This window comes from Haliotis rubra, unplaced genomic scaffold (assembly GCF_003918875.1).
Source record: "Haliotis rubra isolate DU_JTF1 unplaced genomic scaffold, ASM391887v1 Scf50, whole genome shotgun sequence".
NCBI lineage: Eukaryota > Metazoa > Mollusca > Gastropoda > Lepetellida > Haliotidae > Haliotis > Haliotis rubra.
Genome location: NW_025767191.1, coordinates 2,889,416 through 2,902,981, shown reverse-complemented (window position 1 = coordinate 2,902,981; position 13,566 = coordinate 2,889,416). Strand labels below are relative to the sequence as shown.

At 38.9% G+C, this 13,566-nt stretch overlaps 1 protein-coding gene and 1 pseudogene across 1 annotated transcript in view; one reads left to right on the top strand and one right to left on the bottom strand.

The window, feature by feature from the left end:
- The window catches only part of LOC124291877 (atrial natriuretic peptide receptor 1-like), a 42,882-nt gene that overhangs the window by 12,410 nt on the left and 16,906 nt on the right, over positions 1-13,566 (top strand). The window contains 6 exon segments of the mRNA XM_046728943.1: positions 2,387-2,496; positions 7,974-8,167; positions 10,073-10,186; positions 10,903-11,038; positions 12,415-12,545; positions 13,132-13,243. Of these exon segments, the coding sequence (XP_046584899.1) occupies positions 2,387-2,496; positions 7,974-8,167; positions 10,073-10,186; positions 10,903-11,038; positions 12,415-12,545; positions 13,132-13,243 (797 nt within the window).
- On the bottom strand, positions 514-628 carry LOC124291885 (annotated as a pseudogene).

The following is a 13,566-nucleotide window of genomic DNA, read 5'->3' as shown; positions in this document are numbered from 1 at the left end:
ATTATAAATTATAAAAACCTGCCGACGAACGACAGTAAAACCAACTAGACTATCACAGATATATACACTAAAACTAGTAATTAAATCTAAAATACCATCAAAGGTAGACACCCATTTCCTCACAGGGTTGTTCTCTCAGATTTCCAACCCCATATTTAATAATTACTCACGTAAAACATATTTAATTCAACATTTTAAGCGCCGCTCGTGCTATATCAAACCGTTCTTCGCCTCCATTACCCCTACCAGCTTCAGGTTCAACGGAGTGAAGGAACAGGGGGACTTAAATCTAAACATACTTGTTGACTCACATGTCCGCCATATGGGAATACTTGCGGAGTTACCTCCCCTGCTTCATTCGCACACTACGCCAGAAGTGTTTTTTTTTGTAGAATAAATATTACGAAAATTCTAACAAAAACGACGTCAGAAAAGCAAAACAGTTTAATAGTAAAATTAGGCAATACATTAGGTATGACATTTCTCTTTAATTTCTGCTTATTCTTGTTCCTTCACAGTCTAAGTAAACGTAGGCTCAGTATCGTCCTCGTGGTTTGGTAGACTGTCAGTGTTACCTGAAGTCATGGCGATGCATACTATAGAAATGATCCCTAAAAGTATATTACACTGCTATACTGAGTCTAACAAAACCTTGTAGAGGTCGCGTCAGCTAACCTTTTGGACTGACCAATCAGAGTGATACACGCAATGAGTAAACAATCGCTGAAAATAGCATTTTTGTCAATATTCAAGGATGTCATCTTGCGAAAATATAAGTAAACACCGGTAGTAACCCATAAGCGTATATACTGCAGGTCAAATATATGTGTTTTATGCGGAGTTTCGTTTGTCGATAGATCAGTGTCAGCGACCAGGGAAGAGAAAATTCAAAAACCGTTTTGAAGTCACGCCGTACCCTAACAAGTAGGGCTGTAACGATGCATCGAACTATCGATGAACTGCAATTGTTGAGTCTCCGATAGCAATTAATCGATGGTAGAGACGAAAAACTATTGATGCATCGATAGTATGTTTGACTATCGATAGTTTAGTAATTGACTTCCGTTGATAAATGTGCAGCGGAAAATACAGGAAGTACTAGATTCGTTCACTATGATTTAGAGTTATCCACCCCTATTACCTCTTAAACAAACTTGATCTGGATTTCACGTTTCTTGTCAGTTAGTAAAACATACTGAAACTACTTCAACTTGTTTTTATTTCATATAAACTATACATTCATTTGGGAAATGACTTCAAATGAGACAATTCAAGGAGAGAGAAAACTATTTCAATAGTATTACAATAGATGGTCACAATAGACTATCGCTATCGCAATAGTTGCTTTTCCCGCAATAGTCACCCCTACTAACAAGCAGTCGTTTTTTGATTGGTTAAATCCGTTCGGCCGTCTCGCGTTTGATTGGACGGCCATAGGTCGCTCAAAGGTCAGCTGACGCGACCTTCTACAAGGTTTTGTTTTGTATAGCAGTGTAACGAATAATACTGAGCCTAAGTTTACTTAGACTGGATCACTCCGTAATATGTTTTACGTGAGTAGTTATTAAATATGAGGTTGGTAATCTGAGAGAACAATCCTGTGAGGAAATGGGTGTCTACCTTTGATGGTGGCGATATGTTTTCTTGATATTAACAAAATGTCATGTACTGGAGATGAGAGTACCGTATTTGAGATGCAATTACCGATCTCTAACAGACCGAGGTATGGTCATCGCGATGCTCTTCAAGTCAGCTTCACTCGCCCCCCAAAATCATCTCACGTTGTTCTCACTAAATTTCTTAATTTACTCAGGTGCCTCCAACCTTGCCTTTTTAAAGGCTTTTCTTGTTAATAACATTTTCTGGCTCCTGAATTACTTCACATGCGTCTCGGTTTATGAATTACTTAACCACGAGTAATAAATGTATTAATCGGTTATTTCTAGCACCTCGGTCTGGTATTACTTTAAGCTGTTTAATGAACGTACAAAGTTCCTGATTTACTTTATCGCGAACACTTTTTCCCCCTAGGTCCTTGAATTACTTTACGCAAAGTAATTGACGCGTTCCTGAGTTACTTTACCGTCATATCAAGTTTCATATGAACTAACGAGGTGGCCTAGGTTTGGCTCTTCTTGTGGCTTTTAGTCCATGTTTAAAGTCTCAATATTTCGCAGAGTTTTCCAGATTTTATCGCATTTAATGAAAAGTTGTATGTTTCTTAAATATGTTTGACATGCATTTTGATATTTATATTTGTGCTTGTAGATGTTAAGACTTATTCCCGTCGCAACATGGCCGAAATGATGCCCGTGCGACGTTGTATTTGAACTTTCTAACCTCAGATGACACTAATATAATAACTCCGTTGTTCCTCTGTTGTCAGCGTAAGGTGGAGGGACGATGACTGTAGCGCACTAAAGGGGTCAGGCAACACCGTGCTGTTGAGGGATGAAGATGACGTTGATGTCTTCATAGGACCTCCATGCTCGAGCTGTATGTATGACAGTCGTCTGTACTTGAGTTAAAATACAGTCACATACAAAATCACTGATCCAGCTAGATAGTGTTAATATACACAAAGAGAAAAGTATAGAAACAGCCATATTTGAATATATTGCTGATGTTTGATTCGATGTGTTCTCTATATTGCGTGTGTAAACAAATGCTTTGTCATTGTTTCTCGCTGTTCTTTGTATAGCAAATATTGACACAAAGAGAAATGAAAGTTTTGGAAAAGATCATAATGTGTTTATGCTGATTTACAAAAATGGCCAAAAATGGAGAATTTCGAGTCCAAAGAACTATGGCTGTAACAGGTCTATCATAATTCCCAAGTCTATTTCCTTTCATGTCACCATCATGAAGTTCATAGATTTTGCAACAAATAAAAATGTCAGTATCTGGAGTAACCTCCTCCAGCTTGAATCACCTGTTCAACCCCCTCCCCATTGACCTAATGAGTCGTCTGATACGATTGTTCTTGTGCAAGATTGTTCAATCCCTGGTGTAGTGCCTGCTCCAATTCATCAACCGTCTGCACTGGTGGTTCACTCTGACAGATTTTACGCCCCAGAATGTCCCAAATATGCTCAATGGGTTTTTTGCGGTCACGTGACAACAGGGGTCTTCAGGCACGATATCCAGTAGTTTTAAGACGATTACAGTCGGGTCTGGGGCATATGCGGCGATGAGGTAACCACCCCCTTTTCAGAACAGTGCTTGGTGCAAAAGGATAGCGTCGTACAAGTCTTAAAAGAGATGCATCATTTCTTTCCAAAGTACAGCGAGGTCTACCTGGACGCAGACGGCCCCCGACGTCATTTGTCTGCTGATGCTTACTTAACAAACGACTTATTGTTTAAGGATGGCGACCCAGATCCCTTGCAATTTACCTCATTGACATACCGGCATTCCTCAAGCCAATAACGTGCCATCTTTCTGCTGTACTGAGTTATGGAGGACAGATGAACCAATGACTTGTAAGCTTTACTCAATACAGTGACAAATTTCCTATGATTTTCACGGTGGACGGGGTACATGCTTTCCTTGTGCCATAGATAGGACACGTGCTAAACATGCATTTTATCATGACTAGTATGGAGGACAGGATATGCCATAAATATCAAATCAAGATCACCTATACTTATTTATGGAAAATAGATCTCTTGACAGCTTATACATTTTTTGTGTTGCGATATTTTGTCTTTGTGTATATATTTATCAATGCAAACATGTTCTTTTCTTTAACATAAATATTGATTTAACGCTCAGATTGCTTTGGGTGTTATACAAAAAAAATGTTTGACGAAAACAGCTTTGGACTGGACTGGATCCCCACAGGGATATATGAGAATATTTGATGTGATGTATGGCTTGTACTTGAAGAGATGTGGATACCAACTGAGTGTGGTTTGTGCTTGAATGAAAGTGGCTGATAGTATGGCTGCTACGTCAAGAGAAGTTGAGGCGTATTGGTAGTACTTGAATATATGTGGCTGAGGAGTATTGGTAGTACTTGAAGATCTGTAGCTCAGGCGTATAGGTAGTACTTAAAATGTTGCTGGGTTATATTGGTACTACTTGAAGATATTTTATCTGAGAAGAGTGTGAGTAGGATTTGAAGAGATGTATACATCAAATAAAAGGTATATATTTCTGGCATAACTACACTGACTACATTATAAGTTGCATAAATAATAATGAACGGTTTGTGCGTTCTCATTTGTGTTGCCTTGGGAACAAGTAACATAATGAATGATAATATCTATTTAGAACAAAATCGAAAAATAATGTAGATAAACACGTATTCATAAAGGACATAAGGCAATTTTAAGATGTTAAACATCATTCCTGAATATTTCTGGGTACCCTTTGAGTACTTTTGAGGAATTATACGTTAAAGAAAACATAACTGATGGACGGACGGAACCCGTTTCTACATCCCTACTGAAACCGCCCTTTGGTGGATAGTACACAAAAATGCAACCAGAAAACATAATATGTTAAACCAGAGATTGGTTATAGTAGCCTAAAAATATGCTGATGTAGGGAAGTGTTTTCAGGATGCAATATATCAAGTTTTTGCAATTAACCTAGAACATACATGTACATGAACAGCATTCTGCAAAAAATCTAGTTCCTTTCTGAGAACAATCGAAAAACATTGGAAGCATTAGAAAATATACGAAAGCCTAACGTTTGTGGCTCAAAGTATTTTTCCAGCGAAATTTATGTTTCGAAATTTTAGATATTTTTTGTTATTTGGAATATATTCGAATCATTCGTAATTTCAGTTTTTTCTTGTTATTTTAAGTTTCTTTCAAAAAGCAAAAAGTTCATGTAGTTTCGTGTTGCTTCGATAATGTTTTGTCATTTCAATGATTTCCTCGTCATTTCAGTAACTTTTTGGTTCTATTATTAGCATTCAATCATTTTCTAGAATGTTTCAGTATTTTTCGGTAATTTAGTTCTAAAACAGGAAATTACAAGAAAATAATTGAATGTTTTGGAAAAATAGATTTACATGAAACGAAAGCGACATCATTTGGCCTTCTTTTCAAATACTGTGCATGAGTTGTAGGTTAATTATATTCTGACTGCTCTTCATGAATATCGTCCGCGTCATAACGCCCAGAAGTAATCTGTCGGTAAAATAGTAACATTTGAAATGAACCTGTTCCAGTAAAAACTACCAACACCAAACTTTTTTTCTTGATCTTAATTCGAGAACATCTCAACCAGTAGAAGATGTTGATACCTTCACGGTTGCTAGTCTTACAAGGGCAGTGGGGTAGCTTAGTTACTGTAGGTAAAGCGTTCTGTCCGGGTTCAACTCCCCACATGGGTACAATTTGTGAAGTCCATTTCTGTTCTTCCTCGCCGTGATGGTATTGCTAAAAGCGACGTAAACCCCTAAATAACTTCTTTTAGAACTGTTTAGCTGTGATGAACAGAAGAACGTTGAAATATAATTATTTCACCATATCTCCTCCGTAAAATGGACGGAGCGCCTTATTGAAACAATCTGTTTCTTATGCGTACAACTCGTCATCCAATGTCCTTGCCATGACAAATGCTCAGATGCTAAGGAGGAAGCTACTTTTCTATCGACATGAAGACAAAGCCCCGAGGACACCTTGTCTTTGAACAAATTGCATAACCTGATATTCCACATTACCGGTGCCATTATATCTTTGTCAGGAAACATGGACACGCACGTAGTTAATGAGGAAACATTATTTAAGTGAACTTCGAATCAACGGAAATGACATCATGACAATGTTTTTGTGTGAAATAGACCATGCCTCATTCTTCGTGATTCTTTGCGACTGAATTCGTGGTGATCTCATATACTATTCCAAAAGGGGATATTCCATTATTGTGTGATATTAATTGGGAACCAAGTTGTTTGATTGTATATAGCTTCAGCAATGATCATTCCATCCACAACTTGTGAATTTAGAGCAAGCGCGAATTTAGTGCAAGCGTTTTTCATGATAAATCCTGTGATGGACAGAAGGACGCTTTGGCCAATCATCTTGCAAAATCTATGGTCATGTGACGTCTAACGACTGATGCAAACCTCAGGCATATGTTCCTTTTGCACTGTTAAACAATTTCTTGCAGTAAAGATAGATATTAAATATTAGTATTTGGAACACCTTTTTATTGAAATGTCTCCAGTTTTTAATAGACTGTAAATACGAGGATACGGTTGAACACTTAGCGGTCACGTGACGGACAATGGTATAAACATATTTTGACCTTTGGTCCAGAAAAGCTAAAGATGCAGCTCATTCTTCAAAGCCTATTTAGCTGAAAAACCTTGGTATCGTGCAATGAGTAAGAGAATGTTGTTTTCTGACTCAGACAAACTACAAAAAGTGCGTAATACGAGAAAGTCATATGCTGGCTAGTTGGGGTGACACGTGGTCAGCTAGTTCACCAAGACTTGTAATGATCACACGTATGGCTCAAACTATATAAACGCAAAAGACACTGACTTCACAAAGAATCAATATTTCATATTAATATTTTACTCTCCGACAGTTAAGACATCGGTAATGCTGGATAACCATAATCATATAAATGTTGAAACTGTGACATATATGTTACTGTCTAATGAATATTGGCATTTCAGCAACACAGCCCTCCGGTCTCTTAGCCTCATTTTGGAATCTTCCAATGTTCAGTCAAGCATCCAGTGACCCAATGCTTGGTGACAAGACAGTGTACAAGACATTAGTAAGACTTGGACCACCTTTCAACAAAATGGGCAGGGCTTTTGTTGAGATATTTAACTTTTATCACTGGACTCGTGTTGTCATCATATCCAGACGTAGAACAGACAACAAAAAGGTGTTTTGTGACTATTCGTCTCGCGCGGCGGATGGGATTTTCAGGGCAAGTAATATCACAGTTGCTGATTGGATCGTCATTGACGATGGCATTAGTCGAAGTGATATCGACGACATCTTGTTGAAAATCAAGCAACGAGGAAGAAGTATGTATCTTGTTTTGTTTGTAATGGTTGTACACTGTTTGGTGAGGTGCGGTGAAATGGGTTTAACGTCTCACTTAAGAATATTTCGCTCATATGACGACGTGCATGCGTGTGTATGTGTATGTGTGGCTGCTTGTACTAGCCCAGACTTAAGCTGGTTTTATAGTGCTAGCTCACTGAGATACCATGCAGCAGTTAAGCATGAATACCCCTCTCAGACACATTATACTGACTTCGAGCCGGCCAGTCCTTGTTGTACCCATTAATGCCGAGCGTCAGGCAGAGACCAACAAATACCATATTTAACGTCTTTTGATATGACGCGGCAGGGGATCGAACCGTACATTATATGGAGTATGTCAATTAATTATGTCACAATGATATCACGGTGTGTCATGAGTAGGAAGTGATGCAGGTTTACTACTATTATGATAAAAACGAGCATGCGTATGGCGTTTAGAACCCTAGCAACATATTCCCGAGAACCGAACCAACGGTCATAGGTTTCTGACGTGACCAAGGGGCGCAAGTCAAATTTTATGGGTTCTTTCTTAGCTGAAACAGTCAAGCTTATTTCCTCGATACCACCAAACCACTGAACACCCAGCTTACGACTGTTCGTAACGGTTTTGATAACTTTATGAAAATGGTATTTACACTAGAACATGGTTCTGGTTTTAACTCCACTTAGACCATCATTTAATTTGGTTTAATAGGTGATGAACATAGCCGTTGTTGCGAAGTTTGATTGTTGAGTTTAAAAAAGCTTTCAAGAACATGTCAGTTATTTAGCTTGTATATGATGGACATTAAATATTGTACATCTTTCCACTTCACCTTTGACAGCCCAAGGTATACAATGCATGTGGGTTGCAGACTCGAACACACGACCAGGGATGCCTGATCGTTAAGTGACAAAACTCTGCTCTGCTCCAGAACACCCTTTAGCGTTACCTATTTATTTCAGTTGTAATACTCTGTACTGAAAACACAGCAGATCGACGGACAATCCTAATACACGCAGCACGTGAAGGAATGATGGATGGAACGTATGTATTCTTCCTCCCGGAGCATCTGCCACCACCCAATGTGCAGACACCGTGGGTTAAGGGAGACGAGCTTGATGAAGAGGCCAAAGCAGCGTTCACCTCCGTCTTCCAGGTAAATCCTGGTTCAAGCATTATCATCAATTCAGTCTTCTATCTACGAAGTCGACGCTGATGGGCGTTGTTGAAAGTTTATCAGACGTGGCTGTTACTTACAACGCACAAATCAAATGGTCTATAGGATAATGACGATAATACCTTGAGAAACGGCATTTAGAACAAAGTGTCCCTTTATCTTGACAGCACCTCAACCCCTTCTAAAAGTGTCTCATTTTACTTTGTCATCGTTGTGTTCGGTCTGTATGTTCTAATTCAAGCCTTTGCGCGGAAAGCTCAGTCGTCCTTACACTCTGTTGCCTTTGTCAGCACAATGTATAATAGGTGAAAGCCAACTCTCAAATCATAATCTGTGTTACTGATAGTTCCTTTGACCCTTTGTGACACCAACAGCATCGCTGATGTTCAAAACACGAACGAAAAGATTCATCGATCACAAATCAAAACGTCATTCATAAACACATGTTTGAAATCATAATCGTGCAATGGGAGTTTCTTATGATTTGGGCATGAGTGTTGTCTCTGTTTTACTTTGCAAAAGATTTGACATATGGAATTTAACGTCCCAAAATCGTTTCTATTGTTTCCCCAATTGATTGCCTGTCTGAGAATCAAGTTCCAGATGTCTGTTTCCACATCACTCATGATCCACTTGTTCACCGTTATAGTCAGCTGACCTATGTGAAGATATATGGGGCTGCAGATCGATCTCCGTGATAGGTATTTCTTAGTATTTTATAACAGCTCAAAATGTTTTGTAGCAGGAAAACAAAGCAACATGTTTGATAATCGTAGGTGAGATAGATTAAAAGTTAGAAACTATAAAGTTTCTTGTAACTATGATGAAAGCATTCATTTGGACATTGTTTGCTGTTTTGAAAATGGTTCAAAGAAATATATTAAATCGGGGACATAAGTATTTCTAGAGCATTTTGTTGCAACTTGATCGATATGGAGTACCTTGCTTTATCGCCATCTGCGTTAATGATCCGTACACCATTGTTCTGTTACACAGAACAACAATTAAGGTAATGGTCTTCAGAAACTGCTAGTTACCAGATCGGTAATTGCTTCCAAATGAGACAGAAGCCCCAGAGTGCATTTGTGTTCCGGTCCACGCAGACATGTGTACATGGAATTTGCACAATGACATTCACATAAATATCTGTCCATACACCAATGGTGTTAGTGTTAAAATTATGTAACAGTGCGGTCAACTGCACCTACTATAGTGTCAGTATTGATGTCATCATAATGGAATTAGTGTAATATTATAAAACTGTAACAATTGTTCAATACATTTGTAATTATTTTATTGTAATGTCATATGCCTTAGCCCATCGCAGGTGTTTCTTGATATAGAAAAGGTTATTTGAAATTGAAGTAAACACTACTGCCGATTGGTTAGATTTTGTAATTATATGAAAAGTTTTGGTAAATAGTATTATTATCTAATTTCATTTCAGTCACAACATCACAACCAACTCCAACGTCTCCACGTGAAGATTTGTACTCAATAACCACATCCACCTTTGTCAAGCTATATAGCTTAGCCTTACAATAATACTTTACCGATGCTGGAACGTGTTGCAAGAGCTGCATTTATATGATTGTTTCTGAGAAGTAGTGTAACAGTTCACGCATTGATACGACTAATATATTTATATGAATTTATGTCACGAATGTTGGGGATCATAATTTGCACATATAACAATGAACATATTTATATACTTATTTCGTCTTTTCGTCAGTGAGTGAGTGAGTTAATATTTATCGTCACATCAGCATTATTTCAGCCATATCGTGACGAGGACATTATAAATTAAAGATGAAGCCAGAATTTAGAATGACAAAAATGCTACGATTAAAAAATCTGGTAAGTTTAAATTTACCTTTTCTTCAGATTACAGTGTCTGAGTTGGCGGGTGCCGAAGTCCAGGCATTCCGGGATTTAGTGTCTGTAAAGATGGCTGAGGCACCATGGTACTACAACTACACCCTTCTTAATGGCATCAAGGTATGGAGTCTTAAGAGTAACAAACTATGTTAAAACAACTAAGAGTAACAGAAGCCGTCTAACCAGTACGGGCTGTATAGTCTTTTGTCCTGCTCTGTCTCTGAACATTACTTTACAATTTAGTATTTAATTCATTACAGACGTTTATTTGCTAAGAGGAGACTTGAACGTCCTCATGATACTGCCAACCACCTCGATGTTACTTTTGATACCTTTCCGTGGGGAAATGTCTAACAAGTGAAGATCTGTGTTAGAGCTGGTCTTCGGCAACCATGCTTGTCATAAAAGACGATGAAGGTAATCGGTTGGTTAGGCTTGCTGACTTGGATGATTCATGTCATCGTGTCCCAAACGCGGAGGTCGATGCTCATGATGAACATGATGCTCAATCACCGAATTGTCTGGGCAAGACTCAATTATTTCCAGATCGTAGTCTGAATACGTGGAAAATACCGGATTGCTGCGCTAAACAACGAACAAACAAAAGCAAAAAGTTATATGTGTATCATATCGCCCACAGAGCGTAGTGGGGAGCCCTGGTGGTTAAAGCATTCGCTCGTCACGTCAAAGACCCTTGTTCGATCCCCACATAGGTACAATGTGTGAAGCCTTTTCTAGTGTTCCTCGCCGTGATGTTAGTGGAAAATTGCAAAAAGCGTGTTAAACTACACTCACTCACTCACTCACTCAACTTTACCATCTGATATGTCCATCAGGGTTCTGACTACTCCCCGTTCCTCCACGATGTCGTATACCTGTACCTGCTGGTGCTGCATGAAGCTGTTACCGAGGGAGCAGATCATCGGAACGGAACGCTCATATTTAACAAAGCCAAAGGGAAATCATTCCACGGTAAAGTGTAACCAATGTTGCGTTGTTTTATGCAAAGCTGTGTGATGGCTGGAACCTGTTGGTTTAAGGCGCAAAAGGCTCCGACCTTTTAATCAGGCTGAATTTGTGTCTAAGGTAAAATGTCTTTCTACAAAATACATGTACATTTGGAGTATTCAAAATGAACTTTTAGCCAATGCTACTTTGTCTCTTTGTATTTTGGCAGTTCCAAATGGCCAATGAACATAGCTGAAGCAAATTAGGAACCACGTGACCATGTGGTTAATTCGAAATAATTGTCCCGCTTTACTTCATAGTTAATGCGGAAATCGAGTTTTCTATAAATCTCTAATTTAAACACTATTTTTACTGATCAAAAATGCTAATAAACTGATACACTCAAAACAATTTTACACGTAATAAAGCATGCTTGCACATGTTCAGTGCATAATATCAAATTGCAGAATCCATTCCGTTTTAGTCGCAACAATTAGCTTTTCTTGGAATTTAATGAAGGGTCGACTGGTTTCCTAGAATCGACGGGCGTGTTCCTCCGTCCGTCACTAGTACTTCATTTCCAGACATGGTTAGACATGACAAAGACCTTTGGTATGAAATGTCATATACTGGAGCTGAGAGTACCGTATTTGCGATGCGGGTACCGATCTCTAATAGAGGCAAGTCTCTAACAGACTGAGGTATGGTCATCTTGATGCTCTTGAAATCAGGTTTACCCCCACATCATTTCACGTTGTTCTCACTAAATTTCTTAATTTACTCAGGTGCCGCGAAAGCCTTTTTAAAGGCTTTTCTCGTTTGATACGGTGATGTCTTAGATGCACGTCATCCTGGTATAGTTGGTGAACACCATAACACCATAAAGGATGAAGCAAATGGTCCGGACTAATGTTTTATAAAAAAACTATATGACGAAAGGTGGTGAATGCAAAATGACAGTTCAGCGTCACATGTATGTATAGATTTTGAAGGAGCCCGTGTTCTAATTGGTGATATGTAGTTCAGTTGTAAAGATGGTGACCAAACACTGGACTGTATGCTGTCTGAAACAAATGTTTGTGACCAGGTATGCAGATTATAATGGATTCCCTGTGATATAAATTTATATATCAATGCTCGCTGAAGGAAAACTATTGTTTGTCCAGCATTTATTTCAATCCAAGACATCCAGGTACCTTTTCGAGTCCGTCAAAACTGCATTCGCTGAAGCGAATACGCACCTGAATGTGGTGCAAGGGGATATTTAATTGATCTTACCTTTTCACCACATTATATAGGTTTGACGGACCCGAAAAGGCAGCTTGATGTCTAGTATTGACATAAATGAACAATAACACATCTTTAATGTGAATAGTTATTTCATTGCTGTCATCCAACAGGCATTACAGGAACAGTGCAGGTGGACAACAACGGTGACCGGGAGCCGGATTACTGGGTGTGGGACTTACAGCCAGGAGGGCAACAATTCAGGGTGGCTATGGAGGCCAGACTGACCACCACGGATGACCAGGTGCGTCCTGTCAAATTACATTGCATAGTTTTGCACCGGTAATATGTTCTCTATGAAACAATGACATTAAAAAACTGGTGAAAAATATAACGTATTGTATTTTTATTACACTCTTTCAGTAAAGTTCAGATTAATTCGGTGGCCGAGTGGGTTAGATCGCTGACTTTGTCTCCTGACAGTCATGTGGCTTACTCCGACGGTATGATCAAATACCGTATGGGACTTACCCACTAAATTTGTAATAAATTCTGTGTCATATGTTACAATAAATGTCGCTGTAGACACGAGGGTGAGGTTCTATTTATCATCAAAAATCATTCTTCATTAATTTTCAATGTCAAATGTACATCTCTCAACACCGTACTACCATTAGACTTGCAGTTCAGCGATGTCATAGCATTGTGACGTCATCAAGTTGATGACGTCATATCATTGCCAGGGCATTGTACAAAATCTACTGTCAAAACGATATGCCCTCGGAGATATCATATGATCTCACACAAGCGATATCTCCTGTGGAACACAGTTTTGGATGATAATAAATGTTGCTGTCAATGCGATGATCAAGGATGTTGTTATGTTACAGAAAATAAACGTAATCCAGGACATCGTGTGGGGAACAAGCAACGGCAAACCTCCCACAGATGCCCCTGCGTGTGGTTTCTTCGAGGAGCTGTGTCGACAAGAAGACGGATCAGGTTAGACTCATGGTTTCATTTGCATGCATCAAAACAGTTATGTACCTTGACGCCGGCCGGAGTGGCATTTCATGTTGTTCAAAGGTACGTCCATATAACTGAACACAAAAAGGAACAATTAGATTTGTATCTCCCCAGCATGTAATACGGCGGGATATAGTCGACACCTAGTCGACACCTAGACACCTAGTCCTTCCGTCCGTCCAACAAAAATTGGTAGATATATCAAACTGAATCCAAAGTTGCGCCTTTGCTATTTTAAGATTTTTTGTCATTTTTATTTTTCTCGGTTTCCATTTGGGAAAGAGTTTGGACTTTGTCTC